Raw genomic sequence first — 21,694 nt, 5'->3', positions numbered from 1 at the left:
AAACAATCCTAAAGCTTCGGTTTACCCGTTTGCCCTTGCTCCAGTGGGCAAATTGCTCCATATGGAGCAAACGCTGTCAGAAAGGCAACTGCTTACCCTTCCCCACCCCCTTAAAAAAAAAAAACAAAACACACAAAACCACCCATTTCTTGGCTAATCACTCATCTGGTAGAAGAAAAGCCTGTTTAGTTACTAGCTTTCTCAAGTGTGTCCAGGGGATTTTTGCCAAGAATGCTGGACTAATCCCAAAATAAAAACAATGCTATGTCTAGCTGTATAGGAGAAGCAGCTCTTCCCCCCCCCCCCACCTCCCTTTTTTTTTTTTTTTAAACATTGTTCTTGAATGAGAAGTAATTTATACACACCAAGGCAGCTACTTTGAAGGAACAGCGTTAGGCTTGCGGCTTGGGCTGCCAGACACATCAAGTCAACATTTATGAAGAGCAAAATGCAGTCTCTTGATTTTCAGTTTTGTTTCTTAAGACTCGCCAGACTTGTATAACTAAACTACACTCAAATAGTACGGATTTATAGAGTATGCAAAAGCCCTGTCAGCTCCAACGCTCATTTCTGTACTAAACTCATCTGGAAACACTAAGTGAGCCATGCAAACATCACCATGGGTTGTACACTGCGTCCTTCCTCGACCACGACAATGTTACCAAGACCTCCGATATCATTAAGCACTAGCTCTAACCCCACAACGACACACAGTTCTTGAGGCTTTTCAGTAACTAAAAAGACAACAGGAATGAACGATTACCTCTTACTGCGTTCCTGAAGACGGACAGTATTCTCCTCTTCACAGCTGTACATACTAAAAGAAGTAATCCAATACAATAGTCTCAATTTATTTGAAATAATTCAGTTTGAAAACTTTTTAATTTAAAATTTACAGCACACGTGGGGAGGAAACATGTTTTGTTACAACTAAAAGTTATCAGAAGAGTGCTGCAGGGTTGTTTTCTTTAATTTAACACTGTCATGGCTTTATTCAAAACACAGTTGCACAAAATCTGTTACTCCAAAGTTTAAGGAAAGAGTTTGATAAGGAACCAAAACACACTATATACATACTGCCATACAAAGAGCATTAAAATAGGACAAAACCTCTACAAAATATAAAACCCACCCTTACATATTTGCATGAAAAGACCACCCACCAAGCAAAAAAGTTTCAAAAGTTATCTGGAGGCTCTGTATTATTTATTTTTAAAAAATGCTATGCTGTTTAATTGCATGCCAAGCTGACAAATATGAAACTATACTTAGATGGTAACGCTGAGGAAAAGACAAAATTACTTAGGAAGTAAGTTTTGTGTGAGGCTCAGTTTCTGAGATGTAGCAGCTGACGCACTACACTGCAAGTTGGCTTTAGGAAGCGGTAAGTTTGCATATCTTAGGGAAAGTCTGCTAACCCCTTCTAAGTTCATTTTGTTTTGTCACATTAGCTCATTCAACGTTAAAATTGGACTTGTTTACTGAAACAAGACCGGTTCTGAAATAATTTTAATTCATCAAAATAGTAAATGTTTCCATTTAAAACTAATTTTATATGCATCAGTAAGAGATAGTTAAGGAAAACCCTGATAACGAAGTCCTTTAAAAGTACACTCTTATAAATAAGTTTTCAATCATTCGCTGAGACTAAAAAAATATAGCAAAAGGATGGCAAAACACTTCTCTATCTCAAAGCTGAACACAAAGCAACTGCCTTGAACACAGAGCCTCCATGACAAGATAGGATGTGCACTTACCTAAGGTTTCTATTCATTCAGTATTCATACACAAACACAGGAACTTAGATTGTGGTTGCAAATGTAGTTTTACCACTACTTTTCTAGTGTCTTTACAGATATTCATTAAAAAAAATGCAAAACTCATTTAGTCAGTTTATTTCCAAGCATATTGCCATCTGCCTGACTCATTTCATTCAGATGCCTTTAATGGCTGGCTATGCTTTACAGCTACATGAGAAACTATGATTTAAGGCTCTATTTGGGGGGAAAAAAACACACACAAGAAATTGGGCTTCGCAGAACTTCAACCCTGCAGTATCTAAACTTGATTTAAGAGCTGGAAGTCACATTTAAAGTCTGCTAGTGTGTGAAATACCTTATTAAATATTCACAAGTAACCGATCTATGGGTGACTGACTCTTACTTAGGTCCAGGAAATCTCCCTCTTCCCCACCCTTGGTGTCTTCCCCAGTTTAATGACAGCTATTGTCAGCCAAGACAGATATAAAAATAAGTCTCTTGAATAAAGCTGTGTGTGATATTTGGTTCAGTACCTACGTGAAACAATGTAAATTAGTTTTATATCAAGACTACTGCTTTAAATCCAAATCACGACTGAAAGAGGAATGCTGTGTGTTTGAAATTGTTTTGCAGTGGCTCAAATGGAAAACATGAATCCCTTGGGGCAGAATTATTACGACCTGTTGGTCACAACCAGGCTGCTAGAAAAGAGCTTGTCTGCATGTCTCCTGTACTTGCCACCAACTTGCAATGGAACAAGTTTCTGCAGCCGTTCAATATATATAAAAAACCCCCCTAAACTATTAATTAGTATTATACATGGACTTGAACGATTTGGCTACAACCAGATTAAAAAATTTAAAAGGTGACCTGCAAAGAAAGACTAACTTATGTGCACCTTTCCCCCTTCAATGATTCTAGAAAAGTGGGGGGGGGAGGGTTGTTGGAAAAGTGTGCTTGAAGGAGTTACCCGTTAACTTCTGCATTAGAAATGCATATATTTTATAGCCAAGCACAACGATTGTTGCAGAATTCCTGAAGTGACAATGCAAGAGCTCAGCGAGCGAAAGTTTAACCACCACTTTCTGCGAAATGGTTTCAAACTACGGATTATTTGCTTCTGTTAATATCTGCAGCGAGCATGTATTTTGGAGAAAAGTTTAAGGATTACAACCCTCTCAGTTTGCCAAGATACATTCTTGAAGGTATCCCTAGCAAACACTGAACTTCTGAACAAGCAGGAAAAAAAAAGATCTTCTGAAACCCACTTAAGCTTTGCAATGCTAACATGCAAAACAGGGTAGAAGACTTTAAAAGTTACAGGAGTCACCTTTTAAAAAGCTGAAATAAACTGTAATCTAGTTGTTGGTTTCCAATAGAATCCCTGGTGAACTCAGACTCTAGTCACTTCTTCATTAGAAACAGACCTGAACTTGCCACATAGCATTTCTGAGTTCAGCTTTTTAAGTATAAAAACTTTAAAATCTTGAAGGAAATCCATGATATTAAATCCATGTAAGATGGGTGTTTTAACTCTGGGGAAATGATAACCAACACAGCAAGCTTATATAAAATTAAAGAGCTCCAAACAAAACTCTAGGGGGAAAACCTGACAATGGCTTCAGTGACTATAGGGCTGAAAATTGTTTTCTACATATAGGTTCACTACCAGGCTATTTATTGTATCTTATTTGGAATGATAAAAAGGGCAAGAATAGTAAAACCACACTTCTCCTATAAAAAGTTAACATATCTTCTGTAGGGACATCTATGGTACATGGAGACATACAGATCTGCATAATCACTATTGCGTATTCTGTAACTTAAGAGTCTGGTCCTACTCGTGTCTATGACAAATTAATCATCCTCTTCCTCGCCTTCATCTTCAGGGTCTCGTTTCCTCTTCTCCCCTCGAATACCCTCTGCTAAGGAAAAGAGGTATGGCATAGATCTCATTATGTTCTGTTCAGACATCACAAACAACGTTAAAGCATTTAGAAAAAGGTAATGGAAACAGATTGCTGTTTGTAGTTAATGCATTCACCACTGCAACATCCCCGAGTTGCTTATGGCTCTCAAAAAAGATCAGTTTACATTCCTCTGAATAATTCATGCAGGCCATATTCAGCTAAATACAAGCTAAGCACGTAATGTTCCATAAGGAATTATAAATACACTTCATATTGGTAAATGTTTGTTAACATATATTTAAGAACTAAAATGGAAATAGTATTTTTTGCACTTCCCTGACTTTAAGGTTTCAAAGGTGTGTAAACTCCACCCAAAACCCATCAGTTCCTGTCGATACCAAATGCAACACGCTCTCTTCTCTCTCCAGTTGATCAACTGCTTCGAGCATCTTGCATAAAAATCTTTCAGCTTATTCTTAGAAATATGCCTAATTCAGTCAGTGGACTATGCGCTCTTGTGGTGAAATCATGAAATGCAATTTCGTCAAATCTAATAGATTTATTTTCCAGCAGTCATTTCCTGGCTAATTAGCCATCCTGAGCGCCTACTTTGTTGTCTTAATAGATCTGAACGCTGCATTTGTAAGAAGTGAGGAACTTAGCATCACTGCTGCAGAATTTCAGTTTTTCGAGCGCAAGATACATCTCCCCAGACTGCTCCATTAAGCCGAGCATACAAATCAGGTGGGGACTAGCCTAGCCTAGCGAGAAATTTTAAAAATCCCAGGATTCATCTGCATTTTACACAGCCACGGAAGAGGGCTTCAGGACTACAAGGGAACACAGAACTCTGCAGCTATGGATCGCTTGAAGATTAGAACATAGATGCTAACCATTAAAAAAAGTGAAGTTCTGGAACAGTCTTCTAAGAAAAAAAAAAAAAAAGACCAGAGGGAAAAGCCAGCTGACTTTAAGATGAAGCTTGATACTTTTAGTTTTGAAAGGACTTCAGCAACCTGTAATAGCAGGGCAGTCCTACCCAGTGCCAACATCACCACTTGTAACCCAGACGCACACAAGAGAGTAACCCCTCCTGCCACCCACTACGCAGAATACCCTGGTATCTGCGCAAGGGTCGAGAATAAACCTTCTGCAATACAGCAATTCCTGCTCCAGTCCGCCAGAGCAGACGAGGAGCTTCAAACATAAGGCTGGGCCTGACCCTGAAAGGCTTCCAAACCTCAAACCACGTGGAAACAAAGAGCGAGTAACATGTTTGTCCTGTTTATTTTCTCACAGCTCCTTTTTCAGTATTAAAAGATAAAATTAGTTATTGTATGAAAAAAAGACTCAAGTAACCCACTTCTTGCAAACAGAACGTTTGAAAGCTAGCAAAGGAACTGCACCAGCCCACAAGAACGCCGCTTTTTCGACATCAGCTTTCTACATGGTATCTTCTTAAAGCAGGATGCCACACACTGGCTTTTTTTTTTTTTTGCAAGCTTTCAACTATTTTGTGTCTGACACAGGGACTGAAAGCAATGAAATTAAGAAGTTACAACCACCGATTAAAAGACTAGATAGAAAAAAATATTAGGCTGAATGTATATAAGCCATTAGACGGTATACTGGATTGAGCTTGCATCCTAGGAGCTACCTCTAAATAGAGGGTTTCACTGAGGAAACCACTCTTAGTTTGATAAAGGGAAAAGATACAGCTACTGCTGCTGGTAGGGCTTCGCCAGGGAAGCCTCCGTTGCATTAAACAAGGTATTTTAAGGTATTTTAATTGGATGTGAAACTTGCAAATTATTGGAGGACTTACCTTCTTCCTCCTCATCACCTCCTTCTTCAACATAGTCGTCATCATCGTCTTCATCCTTTAAAAAAATGGTGAAATACTTTTAAAATTGCAGTATACATAAACTTTGCTTAAATGCTGATCTTAGCAGAAATTAAAAAAAAGCAGAACAGTGAATATCTTCACAAAATCATGGTTTCTATGCCAAATGAACTAAGTAGGTGGGGTGGGTTGTGGTTTTTTTCCTTATTATTTTTTAAGCTCATAGCTGAAAAAAACATAAAACAATTGACCAGCAGAAGCCCCCAGAATTAAACAATAGTGCAAGATCTTTGTTCTACTGGCACAATGTCAAGCCTCGAAGACAAATTTATGTCTCATTTTCATATGCATCTGGCTCCATCAAATTTTATACATAGGGTAATGGAACAAGTCAAAATGTAAAAACATTACAGGGCCCATCCAACACTTGCCCTGAGAACACAGGAATTAAAAACCACTCTGGAGTAATTCACTGCAATTAGAATGGGACATGATTTTGTTTTCCAAAATGGCAGACTAGAACTCTTTCTAGTTCTAGTCTAGAGACAACTCTTTTCTTTCAGCTCTTCATACGGCCCCTTGACCACCACCTGTTTCTTTTCTAAATAAATACAAAATTCAAATTCAGCATCTGGTTTTGTTGCATCATCATCAGAAGTGCCACAGCTCTCAACTCCTCCAACATCTTCATAGCTACCCGTGATTATTCCTAGCCACCTACCACACAGAGCACATACACTATAGGCAAGTAATATATGCAAGTAATCCCCAATATCCTTCCATCACACGTTGTTCACGTTCACAAGAACATCCTAAGATCTCAGCTTCAAAACAGACTTAGTTTTAGCTCCGTGAATTGCGTTACAGCCTCCTAACACTACAGGAAACAGCAAATCGTTAAAAAAACGAAACGAGGAACACCGAAGAAGAGTTTGCGTTGAGATGTTCTGCACATCCACTGCAAACGCAGCTGCTATGATGTAAACTGTTACCAAAAGTAAGAGAAATGGACGTGATGCCCAGTTTTTGATCTGAAATTGGAGACTTGCATGCAAAACCCAAGCCAGATGCATTCTCCAACTGAAACCCTCGGAGCTGTCAAGAAAGAGGACTGAATCGGGGCTCCCGGGTTTTGCTTCTGTGAAACAACCATTTAGACATGGCCAGCTTATTTCTACAAGAACCCATCCATAACCTAGGGTGTTCATTTTCTTATTAAGCGTGTTTGTTTTCTTATCCTAGCTTAATATTCCTCCATTTACTCTGAAGCACAGTATCACTTAAAAGATCCTAGGGGATATTTTTGACAGCTTTTCAACGCGACCGCTAAGAAAATTTTCAAGTGAGTACATAGGAAAAAAACAACAGTATTTATAACAGAAAAAAATGACGACTTTTCCTTCATTTCATCTTACTTGAAGTGTTGGTGATGTGATCCAACCTCAACCATTCTGCGTGATTCCGTGTTGTTGCTGCACTCTCTTCTTTTACAAGACTTACATAGCTTCAGTTTTCCAAAATAAGTTAATTTATTCTAATTTATATTTCTATTTTGACAGTTTAATTGGTAGTAGTGCATAGTTCCAAAACATCAGGGAAAACTGATGCTTTAGTTTACAGAGAATAAAGAGGCTCTGGCATCCTGCAGCCCTAAGGGGTGGGATAAAAGTGAGGCACGTTTGGGAAGTCAGCCAGAAGCACCTTCGTACCTGACAGCCACCACTCACATCCACGTCAACGCTTCCTATTTCAGCGACAGCAACGTTCTCCCTAAAATATCTCCCTGCATCTACACCGCACTCACTGCCTGCACGTTTAAATTAACACAAATGTCCGTATGCAGTTTCTCTTCCTTTCTTGCATTTGGAAGAGTCGGCTAACTTTACCTGAATCTCCTCTTTCATCAGGTAGGAAAGACCAACCTCCTCCTCCTCCTCTTCACCTTCCCCCAAATCTGAACCTCCATCATCTTCATCATCTTCCTCTTCATACTCTCCTGGAGGACCAGCTTCATCCTCATCTTCATCATTGTCGTCTTCATCTCCTTCTGAAATGAAATACATGCTCATATATATATGCTAAAAATTAAATTTCATTAACTCCTCTTTATGCAAGTTAATATATGCCAGGCTAAGCTAGTTGTAACTTTTTTTTTCCACAAGGTTATTTTTTTTTTTAAATGCAGGTAATGTGGGAAACAAGTATGATTTAAATAAAGTTAATCTTTGTAATTTTTTTTTCCCTTGAAGAAAGGCTACCAACTTTTTTACATCACGAGCTTCAGGCAAAATTCTCGATGCCTGAAGCAGCTGTGTATGCAAACTCCTGCAAGGGAGCTGAAATTTAGTCAGTGGAAGAGAAACTTGTCTGTAGAATCAAACCCTACAAATATTTAAAGGCAAAACCAGCGCAACATATTACATTTATCTGGTTTTTAATCACTTACTAGTAACTATGAAGCACCTACGGTTGCAAAGTGCTGATCTCATTTCTTTTGTCTGGAGCACAATCACATTCACAGTTGCAGCGACGTGAATTAGAAGAAGTGACAAGGTGACTGAACAATTCATTTTCAAGTTAAGAGCCTATTAATCAATTTTCCACTATTGGGTTCATTTTCATATTCCAGGTACAGACATTTGGCTTTCACCAGGCTGTTTTAAGCGTAGACTTCCAAATTTTGATGTGTGACTACTACTTGGCAGCAGCAGCTACTGGCTAACTACTTAAGGCCAGGAGAAAACACCGAGAAACCCGTCGTAAACAGGTATGACCCAAATCTAGCTAGTTTTTTCTCCAGATACCTGGATATGTGTGCGACACTGCACCGTAACAGCAGCCCCGTCCTATTTGCTAGCAGCATTTAGACACGTTTTAGATATTTTCTCCTTACAGCTTCGACTGTGTCAGTCATCTGCTGAGCCAAGGACGTTTACAGAGGAGCACACGTGCCCCCATCCCTGCAATCGCATCAACGCAGGATTCGCAGCCAGGCGCTGACAGACCTGTACCTAAGGGTTTCACTTGGAATCTAACAACGACGGGGGAAAAAACAGGAATAGCCTCATTACTGATTAAGACTGAGGTCAGATCAAAAGGAACCGTAGGCTTTTTATACAGAAATCTCTACTGCACGATAGGACTGAAACCATCCCCTTTGTCTTACACTTCTTCCATGGGCAGAAACAGTAAAACTAAGTTTTTCATACAAAATAACGTTTGCCCCTTGGCTTTGTATCGGTAGTGCTAAAGTGAGTTACTACTGGCAATAACGTAGTTTGAGAACGTTTCTATCTTTGCAACAATATCTTTACTCATGTTTCCTTACACTTAACAGGCTTCTGTAACAGCACTCAAAACCTTTGACAGGAGTTTCCCTTCCCTACAAGTGTGTTAACACCAAATGCACTCGAGAAGCATGGCTCAGGAACAAGAGCAAAGGACGATGCTCAAGCATTCCCAAAGTCCTGATACCCCGTGCCACATTTACATCTTTATTACAGTATACTATTTCTATCCACGGCTGAATTCATGAAGTTACCCTCATCATCCTCATCTTCTGAGTCCGGCGCCTCATTATCTTCCTGATCAAATCCGTCTAGGTACGTGATTTGCTGAAGCAGATCAAAAATGCTGTCTCTGTAATCCTCAAGGTTTGTAATCTCACAGCTGAACAGGTCGAGGCTCTTCAAGTTTTTAAGATTTTGCTGAAAATAAATGGAAAGGTTTTTTTCCCCTTGTCTTCTTGATACAACCACACGGTTCCTCAAGTTACTAGTGCTGCCGTAGCCCAAATGCAGTCAACCACCGCCAGGTACAGGATTTATTTTATCCCCATCCCCTCCTATTCAGTATTTTGCTCCCCATTTGGTACAAACTTCAGTTCAACATATTGGTTGCAGTAGCTAGATCTGCAAAAGCATTCTCATGAGGAGTTCAACTCCACAGCATGCTCGCAGCATGCCCAACGCATCCATGGAGCGCCAGACCACCACGTACACACTGCACAGCACATATTTGGGGTTGTTTTTTTTGTTTTGTTTCCATAGCCTGCTTTTGTTCACGCAGCCATGGGCAAAAACTTAGCTCCAGCAGCCTTTCAGTAAACAGTTTGACTAATTTAATTACAGGCATCTTGCGAGGAGCAAGTGAGAGGCACTTGGTAGGATTTATAATGACACTACCAAATTTGCTTCCCAAGCAGGAACAATTAGACAACTGATCGTGATTCTTCTCACCTTCCAGACTTCACACACACACACAACAAGCCACCTGCACGGCTTGGCAAGCAGCTAAGACCTAAATAAAAGCGTTTCTTCTGTAAAGCACTGGAACCACGCTACTTGCTCTCCTAACTGCTAGGTTAGAGCACCGTGAAAGCAGATAGAGAACCTCGGAGAAGTTTTACAAGTATGCAGTCTGTACCAAAGTCCTAATAAAAACCAGAACGCTGGCAAAATGGGCGCACAGATCAGGGAGTGACAGACGTCGGCAGCTCCCTCCCACGTTTCAGTAACCTACTACTTGCGCTGCTCAGGTACGCTCCTAGCCAGCCGCCTCAGACACACATCCTAATCACTTCACAGTTTAATGAAAGCTTATATTTTGTCTAATAAGCAACTGCTGTATCTTCATAAACGAACACAAGAGGATTAGCAACGCGTAACTTGGCTACTCTTCTCTCAAAGACAAAACAGAAGCTCAAAAATCTCTTACTCAGTACATCCCATTACTGACAGAGAAGGAATTTTACAGTGCTACGTTTACAAGGACTGTCTCTAAAAAGCATGACATTGAGTTAATCAAGTTGGGACCAGCTGGAATACTGACAAACCTAAAATACCACAGTGTCCTCTCACCTGAGACAGCAAGGGAAAAATATAGAGAGAACATAGGACAGGTAAGAAAGGAAACTTCATTTTGGACACCTTTCAGCAGGGCTGAACAGGAACACGAGCAGCCAAAATACATCACATTGCATCTCTGGACTTGATAATGTCTTACATTGTGTTACTTTAACCCCCCCGTTTTCTGTTTCATTTCTCTTACTTAAAAAGGTGCCTCACATGCAGCCCTTGCAGCTGTTTCTACCACTCTACTGCAAACATTTATTGATTAAAAAATAGCATTCATTACTTTTAAATTCTCAGTTTGCCCCTCTCGCTTCATACTTACAAGAGCTTCCACAGTGCCGAGATCTTTGATTTTGTTGCCACTTAGATTTAGATATGTGAGATTCGGACACCTTTCCGCAAGGACCTCCAGGCCTCCTGAAATGATGTTGTCGCTCAGCTCCAACTAGCACACAGAGAAAGCGAAGCAATTAAAGGGCTGGCTTCTGCCCGTTCCTTTGAGTTTACGCTGACAATTACAGAAGTACTCCTTAGATACCCAAACCCGTGAAATCTCAAGTTTTCGGCTGGTAGAACGCAAAGCGCTGGGACTCACAGCACTCCCTCAGCACCCGGGGACATGGCCACCCTCCACACCTTTCCCAGATGAGCATTTACCTCTCTAGGAGCCATTGACCAAGCCCAATTTGGACATAATTTGCTAGAAAAACTTTAACTGAACCCTCATAAAGCAGCCTGGGTGATACATGAGCCCCACGAGGCGCAGCCCAGGGCTTTTACTTCCCCGCTCACGCTGCCTCGGCAGGCGAGGGACAACACATACCTTTCGGAGCTTGCTCAACGTGGGAAGCTTGGCCAGCGACGTCAGCTGGACGTTGGCCATGCTAAGAAACTCAAGTTCTTTGAACGAGTCATTCAGGCCTTCGATTTCCCCGTTGCTGGACCGACAGTTATCGAGCACCAACTCCGTCACCTTCAAACAGGATATCGAGTCACTCGGCAGCTGAAGGAGCGCCGCTAAGCCGCGCGTCGCGCCCAAACCGCGACCCGAGAGCCCCGCTCGGCCCCCAAAAACGAGCAGGGGAGGCGCAGCCTCGGTGTTTGAGCACCTGGGGTTCAGCTGCTGGCGTGGAAGGTGGCAAAAATGCCACCACCACCTGGTTCCTGCCCTCGGTCGGGGCAGGAGCTGTTGCTGATTTCACACCCGAGCAGTCCACCAGCTCGCTCCTGGCTTCCACACGTTTACTCGTGCGATTTGAATCGTTAAAGCCGTTCGGTTTCATTCGGGATCCAAAACCTCCTGGCTCCGGATTATTTTAGCAGTGAGCTCCGCAGGTTAATTAAGCCCAATTAAATAACTTCCTCGTGCCAATGCCGCTAAAACAACCAGATAATCAATGCAGGTCGCATGCTTCGAGAAGAGGTAACAAGGAGCAGCTAATTAATTTAAAATCATCTCATCCTTTGTGGAGCACACCCCTCGTTAGGAAGGACATTAATAAGGCCACCGTTCCCTCCTCCTGCACACTTTTAACTAAAGCACTCTGAAGGCTGCCTCCTCGTGCTGCAGGAGCATCCGGGGCGCACCATTTGTCAACTTCACGTGGAGTCCCAGCACCGACGTGGCTTTCGTCCAGGACCAGCACCCCGGAGCCGTGCACCCTTTCCAAAACCACCACCAGGGCAGAGGGGACCCCGATGATGCCTCCGGCGGAGCAAACCCAGGCCTTTAGACATACCTGCCCCCGATAAGCTCACCGAAGCACGTGCTGGTGAGCCCGACCAACACTTGCAGGCACTTTTGCAGATCCCCCCCGGGTTTGGTCGGGCTCTCCATGCAGCTCTGGACTTTACTCTTGGGGCGAGCGCGCCGCTCCGCAGCGTCCTTGCTGCCCTCCACGCAGGGGCATCCGCAGGACCCCGGGGCCAAGGCCCCAAAAAGCAGCTGGGGAAGCCGAGCAGCAGCCCAGGGCTTCGTCTCAAACATTGAGGGTTTAAGGTTTTTTTTTAATTATTTATTATTATTATTATTTTTAAAGAAGCTTCCTTAGAAATGGGAAGTTGGAGGGAGGGCGCAGAGCACGGCGACGCCGCTCGGGACTTTCAGCAACTCTCTGCGGAGCCGGGGGGGGGGCTCAAAGCCCCGATGGGGGCTTGCAGCTGGGACCCCCCACCCCAAAAAAAAGTACCCCCCAAAAAATCCCCCCCCCAAAAGTCCCCCTAAAAAATACACCCCCAGAAAACATTCCCCTCCAAAAACAAGCCCGGGGTCGCAGGAGGTGGCCGGGAGCTACCAGGGAGGGCAGAAAACCCACAGAACATCGTGGGGAGAATAAATTTTTAAAAATATATATATTAATAGGAATAGTAAGAGTGGGGAGGATGTCATTTAAGATGGACTCGGCGCGGCTGTGCCCTGTTTACGACAGTCGCGCACACGCAAGTTCAGCCCGACCAGGCGAATTGGGGGAGGAATATTTTAAAAAAAATAAACAGCAATAATAAAGAAATAACCCCCCCAGGGCACGAACTGGGGGAAAGTTGGGGAGGCGGCCGCGAGCCCCGACCCCCCCCCCCACCCCCCAAACCCCCTCAGCAAACTTCGGGGGGCGCAGGGCGGGCGAGAAGCGGGGTCCGGGGGGGGCCCCACCGCCTTCCGCCCCCTCGGGGCCGGCTCCTGCGCCACGGCTGACCCAGATTCGGCGGCGCCGAGGGGGGAGCGAGGCCGGGCCCTGGCGGCCCGGGGCCTCCGGGGAAGGCAGCGCGGCCGCCCCCCCCCCCCCCGCCGCCCGCTCACCTCCTCCGGCGCCTGGTTCCTCAACTCCAGGTTGATGCGCTTCTTCATCTCCATCGCCCTCCTCCTCCTCCTAGCGGCCCCGCGGCGGTGAGGGAGGGTGGCCCGGCGCTGCTGCGGCCGCTGCCTAAGAGGGAGCCGCGTGTGGGCAGGGGAAGGCCGCGGGCAGCCGCCGCCGCCGGCCCGCTCCGCGCGCAGCTCCGAGCCCTTCAATGGCCGCTCGCACACTGAGCCTCCATGACATGGCGCACGGCGCCCCCGCCCAGGGGCGGGGCTTCCTCGGCGTTACCGCCGCTCTCATTGGCCCCGCGCCGCCGCCGCGGGGGAGCGACGCGCGATTGGCTGGGGGAGCTGTCCGTCTGGCGGCGCGGTGCTTTAAAGGGGGGGGGGGGAGGTGAGCGCGCGCGCGGGAAGGGCGCGCGCCGAGGGGTTCGCGTGCGCGGGGCGGTTGCACGCGGGACTTTGCACGCGTGTTCGTGGGGCTTGGGGGGTTTCGCACGCGCGTTCCGTGCAGGGGAGCGGGCTGCCGAGGGGACACGCTGCAAGCCGCCTCGTGCACGTGGCTGTGTGCTCGCCCGCTTGCACGCGGAGGGGGGAGGGGTGGGGGTGTCGCAGGTTTGTTTGCCCACGGGTGAGCGTTGCACGCGGGGGAGGTTGCGGGCGGGGGGCTGCGTGGCCCGTTGCATCGGGTATGAGGGGGCTTGGAGGAGTTGCGTGAGTGCTTTTGCAATGTGGAGGCACGGTTCTGCAGTTGAGGGGTTGTGTGCGCGGTTGCACAAGTTGGGCTGCGGGCTGGGGTTTGCAGGGCTGGTTGCACACGGGGGTTGCAGGTGGGCGCTTGCACGTGCTCTGCTGCCCGTAGGGGTTGCGCACACGGTGTTGCATGCCCGGTTGCGTAAAGGGCTGCAGGCGGTTTTGCACGCTGGGCGTTGCGCGGCGGAGGGCTGCAGGTGGGGTTTTTGCATGCTTGGTGAATTGCGGGGGGGGTCTTTTGCACCTAGGACCTTGCACGGGGGGGTTGCGCAGAGGGTTTTGCACGCCCAGTTGCACAGAGGTTTGCACGCTGGGGTTATACTGTTTGCTGGTGGTTCCAAAGGGAGGCGGGATGTGGGGGCTGTGCCTTTGCAGCTTCGCTCTTCTGGCAGAGCTGCTCTGGTGCCTCCTCTGCACGTGCTGTAACAGCAGGAGAGACAAATTGCAGCTGCCCAGGAGAGCCTTTAGGTGTTAAAACTTCTGCAGGAATCCCCTGGAAAGCTCAACCCAATCATGTATCCCTTGCTGCCTTTTATTCCGGTACCACAAGACTAAAGCCCGTGCAAGACAGCTTAAGGAAAACTTTGCCAAATTGCTGGCCCTCGTTAAAATTTGGATGCTCTCAGTGCTGAGCCATCAGCAGCTGATGCCCAGCGAGCTCCTCCCCATTGAGAGCTGCATGGGCCTTGCAGCACAGGCTGCAAAAATGTCCCAGCTGCTGCAGGAAGCTGCTGCTTGAATGTGGAAGCGTGCAGGGAAAGGGCGCGATGCTGGAGCAAAGCCGCTGGGTCTGGCCAAACCTGGGTCTGTGCTGCCCACAACCCCTGCTGACCGAGACGAGGCTGCTCTTGCTGATAATTTACATCTGTTCGGGTTAATTGGCACAACGGCAGCTTTGCAAATATGCTGGGGGAAGGTAGATGCACAAGCAGACGGTGACCTGGTGTGTGACAGCGTAATTCTTTAATTTCAAGGCACGAACACACAGGTGGATATACTGTCTGTACATCTGGAAGACTTCATTACTACTATAAAAAATAAAAAATCTATATTTTAAGGCCACAGGAGATGTTGATGTCCAGCAGCGGAGCCAGAGCTTTGCCGGGCTGGAAGCGCTGGGGCGGCAGAGCTGCTCCAGGTATTTTTGTGTTGATTCCCTCAGCTTCGAGCCCGAGAAGCTTTGGCAGCTGAGCATCTGAGCAAAACCATGGGCATCTGTGCTGGGAGGGGAGAAAATATTTCCTGGTTCAGGCAATGCAGGCTTTTTCTTCTCTGGTTGTTGAGAGCTTGGCCAGTGTGTTCCTGTATTTATCTGAGAAGGGGTTAAAGATGTGGTCAAAAGGAGCAAATCTTGCCAATTCTTCAACATATTTGGTCCGGAAGGTATTTTTATTTAGCGGGTCAGAAGCATGCAAACGCACCCGCTTATGGAACAAAAACCCTGGCTGGTTTTGCTGAAGAGGGCAATCTGTTGCGGTGGCACTCGGGGTGCAAAAGGTCGAGCGCCGCTTTGCCGAAAATTGACTTTTCTTTGCAACAGCTGATACTGAAGTGCTTTAAAAGACGCGATTCCCTTGGTGCAGAAATAAAAGCTCATCAGGGAGCTGGGGCAGGATTTAATGCCAGCTGTCTATTAGCCTTGCGGAGTTGTACTTTTTGCTTATTTCACCTGTTTTGGGACCTTCCCTGGAAAAGGCAGTGGGAAACGAGTGGCCTGCGTGCAAGGGAAGGAAATTCCTCACAAGGGAAGGAAGGGAGAATTGCACTTTTTGCCTCAGCCCCACTTTTGCCTCCTGAAAACACTTTGGGATCGCGGTGTCAGCATCGGTTCTGTGCATTCATAACTAATGAATAATAAATAATAAACACAGGAAATGGGGCTCAGCCCTTGCCACGGCGCAAAGCAGCGCTGCCTTCCCAGAAATGCCATCCTGGCTGTCAGCAGCTTTCTGCAAAGCCCTGAACCTGGTGCATCTTCACTGGCCCTGTAGAGGGCGGCTTCGAGCTCCTCTTGCAGCTGTGTGCACATTTTGGGGTGCACAGCTGGGGTTTTTTTTGCGGGGGTGAACCCCCGTGGGGTGCCAAGCTGCCGCGAACCCCCCTTTTTGGGGCTGGGGGTGTGCAAAAAGCAGGGTCACAGATGCCGGGAGGTGGAGGCAAGGAGCCCCAAAGCCACCCCATCCTCCTGGTTTGGGGTTTTGCTGCTGCACCCGCGTTGTGCCACGGCTCCTCCCGTCCCGCTCCTCCGGGAGGCTGGTACGGCTGGAAAACTGAGCGGAGACCTTGAGAGCCCTTCTGGTTTCTTCCTGCGCAGAGATAATTGTGAACGGTTTTCGAAAACGGAGGGAAATCCTCTTTAGCCTTAAAGCTGCTTAGCGCATGAAGGCTCGCCGGGGCCGGGAGGCAGAGCTGAGCAGGGCACAAGCGGGGTTTGGGGGTGAATAATGGGGGAAGCTTCACCTCCTGCTGCAGCCACGGGGCTGGACGGGCTCTGGGTTTCCCCTACAGGGGGAGAAATTCGTGCAGGCATTCTGAAGGGAAAGGATTAAATGAGTGCTGCAAAGCCTGAAGGCGCCCCGGTGCGCGCCCGCTGCCGGCGCCCTGCGTGAGCCACGGCTCCCGTGACGGAAACCCCGGGGTTTTCCTGCGACTTGCGGGGAGCTGCGCGGCGCTGCGTTGGAAAGGAGGCGTCTGCACGCTCTGTCAAGTAACCTCGGCTTCCAGGAGGCGGCGGGGCCCTTTCCAGCCATTTCTTTGTGCGTTTGCCATGAGCCGGGAGGGAGCCGGCGCCTCCGGCTGCACGGTGCGAGCCCTGTGGGAGCCCCGGCTGGTGGCAGCTCTGCCCCAGACGTCGATTCCTTCGCATGATGGCTTGGAAGGGAGCTGAAAATCCGCCTGGTTCCTGCCCCCCAGCCCCATCCAGCCTGACCTTGCCCCCCCCCCAGGAATGGGGCACCCCCAGCCCTGCGCCAGGGCCTCGCCACCCTCTTGGGGAAGGATTTCTTCCTAATACCTGACCCAAACCTGCCCTCTTTCAGCTTAAAGCTGTTACTCCCAGCCCTGATAATGGTCGTGTTTACCCTTCCTGACCTGTGTGCTCGGGCTTCGCTTGCTCTCGTACCTCTGGAGAAGGCTTCTCTGCTTTCCTGCGCCCTGGCATCGTGCACCGATGCCAAGAAGCATCTAGTGATATTTTTTTCTTAGTAAACTTGGCGTGCTCTGGGCTTTGTGCATGTATTTTATTTTCACTTCTTTCAGCGGGTCCGTAACACTGCAGCACCGCCCCTGCTCCTGCCTGGGGGCTCCCAGAGGCTGCCCCAAAGCCCCCCCCCCCCCCCCCCAAACCCCTGCCTCGCCAGCCCAGCGCCTTCCACCTCCGGTGCCTCACCGTCTTTCTGGTTCATCATCGCCGTGTGCTGGACCCGGTGCGCTGGGATTTGCCCCGATATTTGGGTAGCTGTTGTATCGTCCAGATCATCGTACATCACCTCCAGCATGGCTAACGCCCTCGGGCGTTGGGTGCCCCTCTCCTGGGTGCCACACAACACCCCTCGAGGCAGATCCCTTTCCTTCATGCTGGCAGAAGCCACCTCCAGAGGCTGAGGGCTTGTGCCCTAATGGCTTTCTCGATGCCCCCTTCCCTAGAGAGGGATCCCAGCTGCTCGGCTTCCCTGCCCTCTAATTCCCGAGCTGTTATCCCAGCACCGGTGCAGCCCAGTGTCAAGGTGCTCCCTTGGCTGATGGCTGGGATCTTTTTGCATGCATGGGTCTTTTTGCAAAAACCTTTTTGGCATGGTTTATAGGGAAGCTGGTGGGAGCTGTACTGATCGGAAGGGCTTTTTTTGGTCCGAGTTACGGCACTGCACGTCTCGCTGGGGTTTCTACAAGTGTCCAGTGACGGCTGCAAGATGTTGTGTTCAGAGCAGCTCTGGAAAAAAACTCCCCAGGGTTGTGGTGGATTCTCAAGCATCGGGATTTTAAGGTTTGGCTACGGGAGGTGCTGGGCGACCTTCTCTAGGCACTGCTTGTAGGTCGGACCTGATGATCTCTGAGGTTCCGGGGCTTCTACCCGCGGCGATGGTTCATGGCACGGAGCTGTCCCAAAGCATTTCCTCATGTGGTAGGTGGCAAAACCCACACCAGGCCCCACAGCTGCCGAGGTCCCGTGGGACTGGGAGAGAAGAAATGGGGCAGGGCAGGTTCAGCCCCGCCAGGGGCGTTCGTCGCAGTCAGCGTCCGTCTCGTGTGGTCGTGCACGGCGGAGACAAAGTCAATTGTTAGTCACTTTATTGGCAGGAGTTCATATTTACAACAGAATAATAGGAAATAGGAAAGAACCTAGGCATTACAAAGCTCTTCGGTGTTTGCACAGCTTTTATGGCCCGGGATGGCATCATCCATCTGCTGAAAGCTGTGGGTGTCGAGTCACCACCGTGCTAAAAACAGAGGCGGCTGCTTCGTTCAGAGGATGTAACTTCCAACGTGGTGACGAAATTCTTTTCTTCGTCCGAGTCGCCGCGTCTGCAGAGAGGGGAAGAGGCTAGGAAGCGATTCCCATGTCCTCCCATTGTGTTTCGGGGCGGGCTGGTGGCCGCACGGGGATCCTGCACGCACCTGGCTGCCGGCGAGCCCAAAGAGGAGGCTTGGGTGCTTCGGGAAAAAAAACTGAAGTGGCTTTTTGGCATTTCTGCAGGCAGTCCCAGTGGCGATTTGTGCTTCTCTGGTTGTCCCTGGCACGGGGCTGGCTGCCCAGAAGGTTTCCTTGTTTCGGGGAGGCGCTGCCGGGTGCTGCTGCCTTGGGGAGGTCGGCAGTAGTGAAATGCTCTGAGTGCCCTGGTGCTCCGTGGCTCTTGTACCTGCCGAGCCTGGGGAGTCACAGCAGGAGACCCAGGAGGCCGAGAAGGATGACGAGGGGCAGGTGGTACTGGAGGAGCGATCCCGTAGACTCCAGAATCTCCTGGGAAGCCGAGGAAGAGAAATCAGTTGGCAGCAGCCTGGTCCAGCGTGCTCCGCCGATCCCCTCTGCCCTCCCCCTGTCCCTGCTGCGTGGGCTGTGGGGCAGAAACCAAAGTGCCCCGGAGCCTCCCTGCGGGAGCAGTGCAAGGCAAAGGGCTCCAGGTCGCAGAGTCAAAATTTGGGGAGAACCTCCCTGTTTTGCACATCCCTTCCCCAAAGCGAGATGGTGCTCGAGTGGGTGGTCAGGAGCACGAATAACCCTTGTTGGGGCAGCAGGAGTTAAACTTGGCTGGTAAGGCGTGCGGGAGGAGCCGATTTTTTTTTAGGAATACGAAGAGAAATGCATCGGGTACTCACCTCGTACATGTACATGGTGGGAAGTATCGTGACGTTGTCGGGGTAGTACTCGACGGTTGCGTACAAGTAATCACCTGCAGCGAAAGCATCGGATCACTGAGTCGGTGCCACCCAGCGTAGGCTGGGAGCTGGACCTCAGGGGCCGCGGGGCCGCACCAGTTTGCACCAGTGGTGCCGGCACGCTGCGGCGGGTGCAGGAAAGCCAACGCTGCGTCACCCCGGCAGGGTTTCTGCTCTTAGTGCACCTCGGTGAGCTTTTAGCTTGGCAGAGCGTGATCTGGGATGTGAGTGAGCGCCACTGGGGGCAGAGCAGCTCCAGAGAAAGGGCTTTGAGCTCTCCTTCTAATCCTCTTGTACGTTTTACGCAGCTCTTGTCCCAGCACCCCTTAATTTAGGCCCTTCCAGAGGGAGGGCGCCCGTTTCCCATGGGTTTGTTCCCGTTTGCACCCGCGGCTGGGGATGTGGACAAAATGTTTTCATCCGAGGGGTCTCCAGAGGCTGCTGCTCCTGGAGACGTGGCGGTGCCGGGGCCGCCCTTTAGGAGTCGAAGGAGCAGCAGCTTCTCCAGCACCGCCTGCAGCCCCTGGGGGCATCCGGACCCCTGGCCCCCTGCCCCTGCTCCTGTTCCTGCAGAGCCTCAGCACTGGGTTACCCTGCCCTTGCCGTGTGGTTTGTGTCAAAATTATCAAAAAGCGAGAATTTCTTACCAAAACGAGATGCGTAGTCATATAAAAACTGTGTTATTTCCTCCTCTTCTCCCACTTCAGCATACCCTAAAAAAAAACAAAACAAAAAAAACAATAAATTAAAAAAAAAAACACAAGAAAGGAGCAGTTCGTACCTCACCAGCGTTAGCAGACTTGCACGGAGCCGGCTCGCTCCCCGCACCAGCGGGACGTGATTTCGCAGGAACAGCTTTGCTGATTTATGGGCGCTTTGCGCAAAGCTTGCTCCCTCGTGGGAGTCACGGATTCGCAATCTGGCCCCTAATTAAATCAGGGACTTCAGAGCAAAAGCTCTCATGTTACAGACCGGACCGGAGCTCGCCCCATGCTTGGGTTTTCCCTCCGCAGGTTTGCCAGGAGAGGGATCGGGGGCAATGGGGCCACAGGCATTGGGCTGCGTCCCCGTGTCCTGGGTGTCCCCGTGTCCTGGGGCCCATCCCCGGCATGGAGCCGCGTTTCCTCGGGCGAGCCACTATAAATAGGTTCGTGCATCACACAACTCGGTCCAGCTCGTGCCGAGCCCTGCTCGTTTCCCTTTTCCACATGTGCACTTTTCTCCTTTCACGCTCGGGGACCGTTACGACCCGACTCCCTTATTCCTCATGTGCTGGTGGGTGGCACCCGTGGGTGCCCCTCTCCACACCCCGCCCCGTGTCCTCGCGTGCCCCGAGCATCCCCGGGCTGTGCCCCCAGCCCGGAGCCCAATTCCCAGCACCACGACATGCTTTGACCCAGCCTTGAGGTGCACGGGGAGGCAGCGCCGGGTGGGCGCCTGGGACCTCCCTTTGGGAGGCTCGGACCCGTCGGGAGCGCTCCGTTCCTTTCCAGCTGCGCTCACGTCAGCTCCCAGCCACCTTCTCCCTGCGCTGGGCTTTCCGAGAAAGCTTTCCGTGCGGGCTCCTATTTGTGCTTGGGATAAAAAGGGAGCTGCGTCGCCGGGCGGGAGCAAAGAGCTTCCATCTGGGAAGCCCCGGCTGCGTTTAACCCCTTGCACAGTGCAGGATGTGTGGCTCCATCCCTTCGCTCGGCAGAAGGGCTCCCTGCAGCCCAAACCAGTTCCCAGCCACAGGTTTGCTCTGGGCACTGCTGCTACCCAGCTTGGCTCGCCTGGTGCCCTCCGGCTCGTGAGCACCCACCTGAGGACTCGGGAAGTCCTGTTTGTTCCCTTGCCTGTGTCCGTCTCCCTTAATAGGTCACAGCTGCGTGCCGCGAGCTCGTTTGAACGCAATGTGGAAAACGTTACGGATTGTCAAACTGCCTCCTGCAAGCACCAGCTCTGCTGTGACTCTCAGGATGTGCGCACCGAGCTTTCCCTGGCTCGTTCTGCTCCTGACACCTCCACCGCCAAGCAAACGCCCCCAGCCCCTTCTGCCCGACTGCAGCCAGCCATCCCGCAGCATCCCGGGAACGTACACGGTCCGAGCTGCTCGAGCGCCCAAGTTGCAAGGCAGTAAAAGAGAAGGAACAGCGCATTTACCCAGCAGAAAAGGAAGAGCCAAGACCGCCACGAACAAAAAATTCATCGTCCCGCGTCGCGGTGCCGTCTGCTGATGCTGCCCGGTGCTGCTGCTCAGCAATTTCTCGAGACGTCCCAGCGGCACGGCCAGGAGGCAGGAAATGACACTGCTGGGGGCCGGGCCGAGTGGCCCCCGCGCTGGGGAGAAGGCACGGCACGCTCCTCCGAAACGTGCCCAGTTGGATGCGATGGGGTGGCTGGGCCAGGGGGGCGCGCGGCCTCTCCCG

General features: G+C 49.4%; 1 protein-coding gene across 4 annotated transcripts; it reads right to left on the bottom strand.

The window, feature by feature from the left end:
* Positions 1-830: 830 nt before the first annotated feature.
* Positions 831-13,429, bottom strand: ANP32E (acidic nuclear phosphoprotein 32 family member E). 4 transcript variants are annotated; one of them, XM_035571807.2, is made up of 7 exons: positions 13,164-13,429; positions 11,190-11,339; positions 10,689-10,811; positions 9,055-9,220; positions 7,400-7,560; positions 5,496-5,550; positions 831-3,685 (listed from the first exon to the last, which is right to left on the bottom strand). In XM_035571807.2, the coding sequence occupies exons 1-7, from the start codon at positions 13,215-13,217 to the stop codon at positions 3,618-3,620; spliced, it is 777 nt and encodes a 258-aa protein (XP_035427700.1). In that variant the 5' UTR covers positions 13,218-13,429; the 3' UTR covers positions 831-3,617. The 4 variants fall into 4 exon arrangements, with proteins under 4 accessions (XP_035427700.1, XP_035427701.1, XP_035427702.1 ...); XM_035571808.2 differs by having other exon boundaries at positions 831-3,682; XM_035571809.2 differs by having other exon boundaries at positions 7,400-7,557; positions 13,164-13,419.
* Between the last annotated feature and the right edge of the window lie 8,265 nt (positions 13,430-21,694).

The sequence above is a fragment of the Cygnus atratus genome, chromosome 28 (genome assembly GCF_013377495.2).
Source record: "Cygnus atratus isolate AKBS03 ecotype Queensland, Australia chromosome 28, CAtr_DNAZoo_HiC_assembly, whole genome shotgun sequence".
Lineage (NCBI taxonomy): Eukaryota > Metazoa > Chordata > Aves > Anseriformes > Anatidae > Cygnus > Cygnus atratus.
The sequence above is the reverse complement of the archived record's forward strand: the minus strand, read 5'-3'. Positions and strand labels throughout refer to the sequence as shown.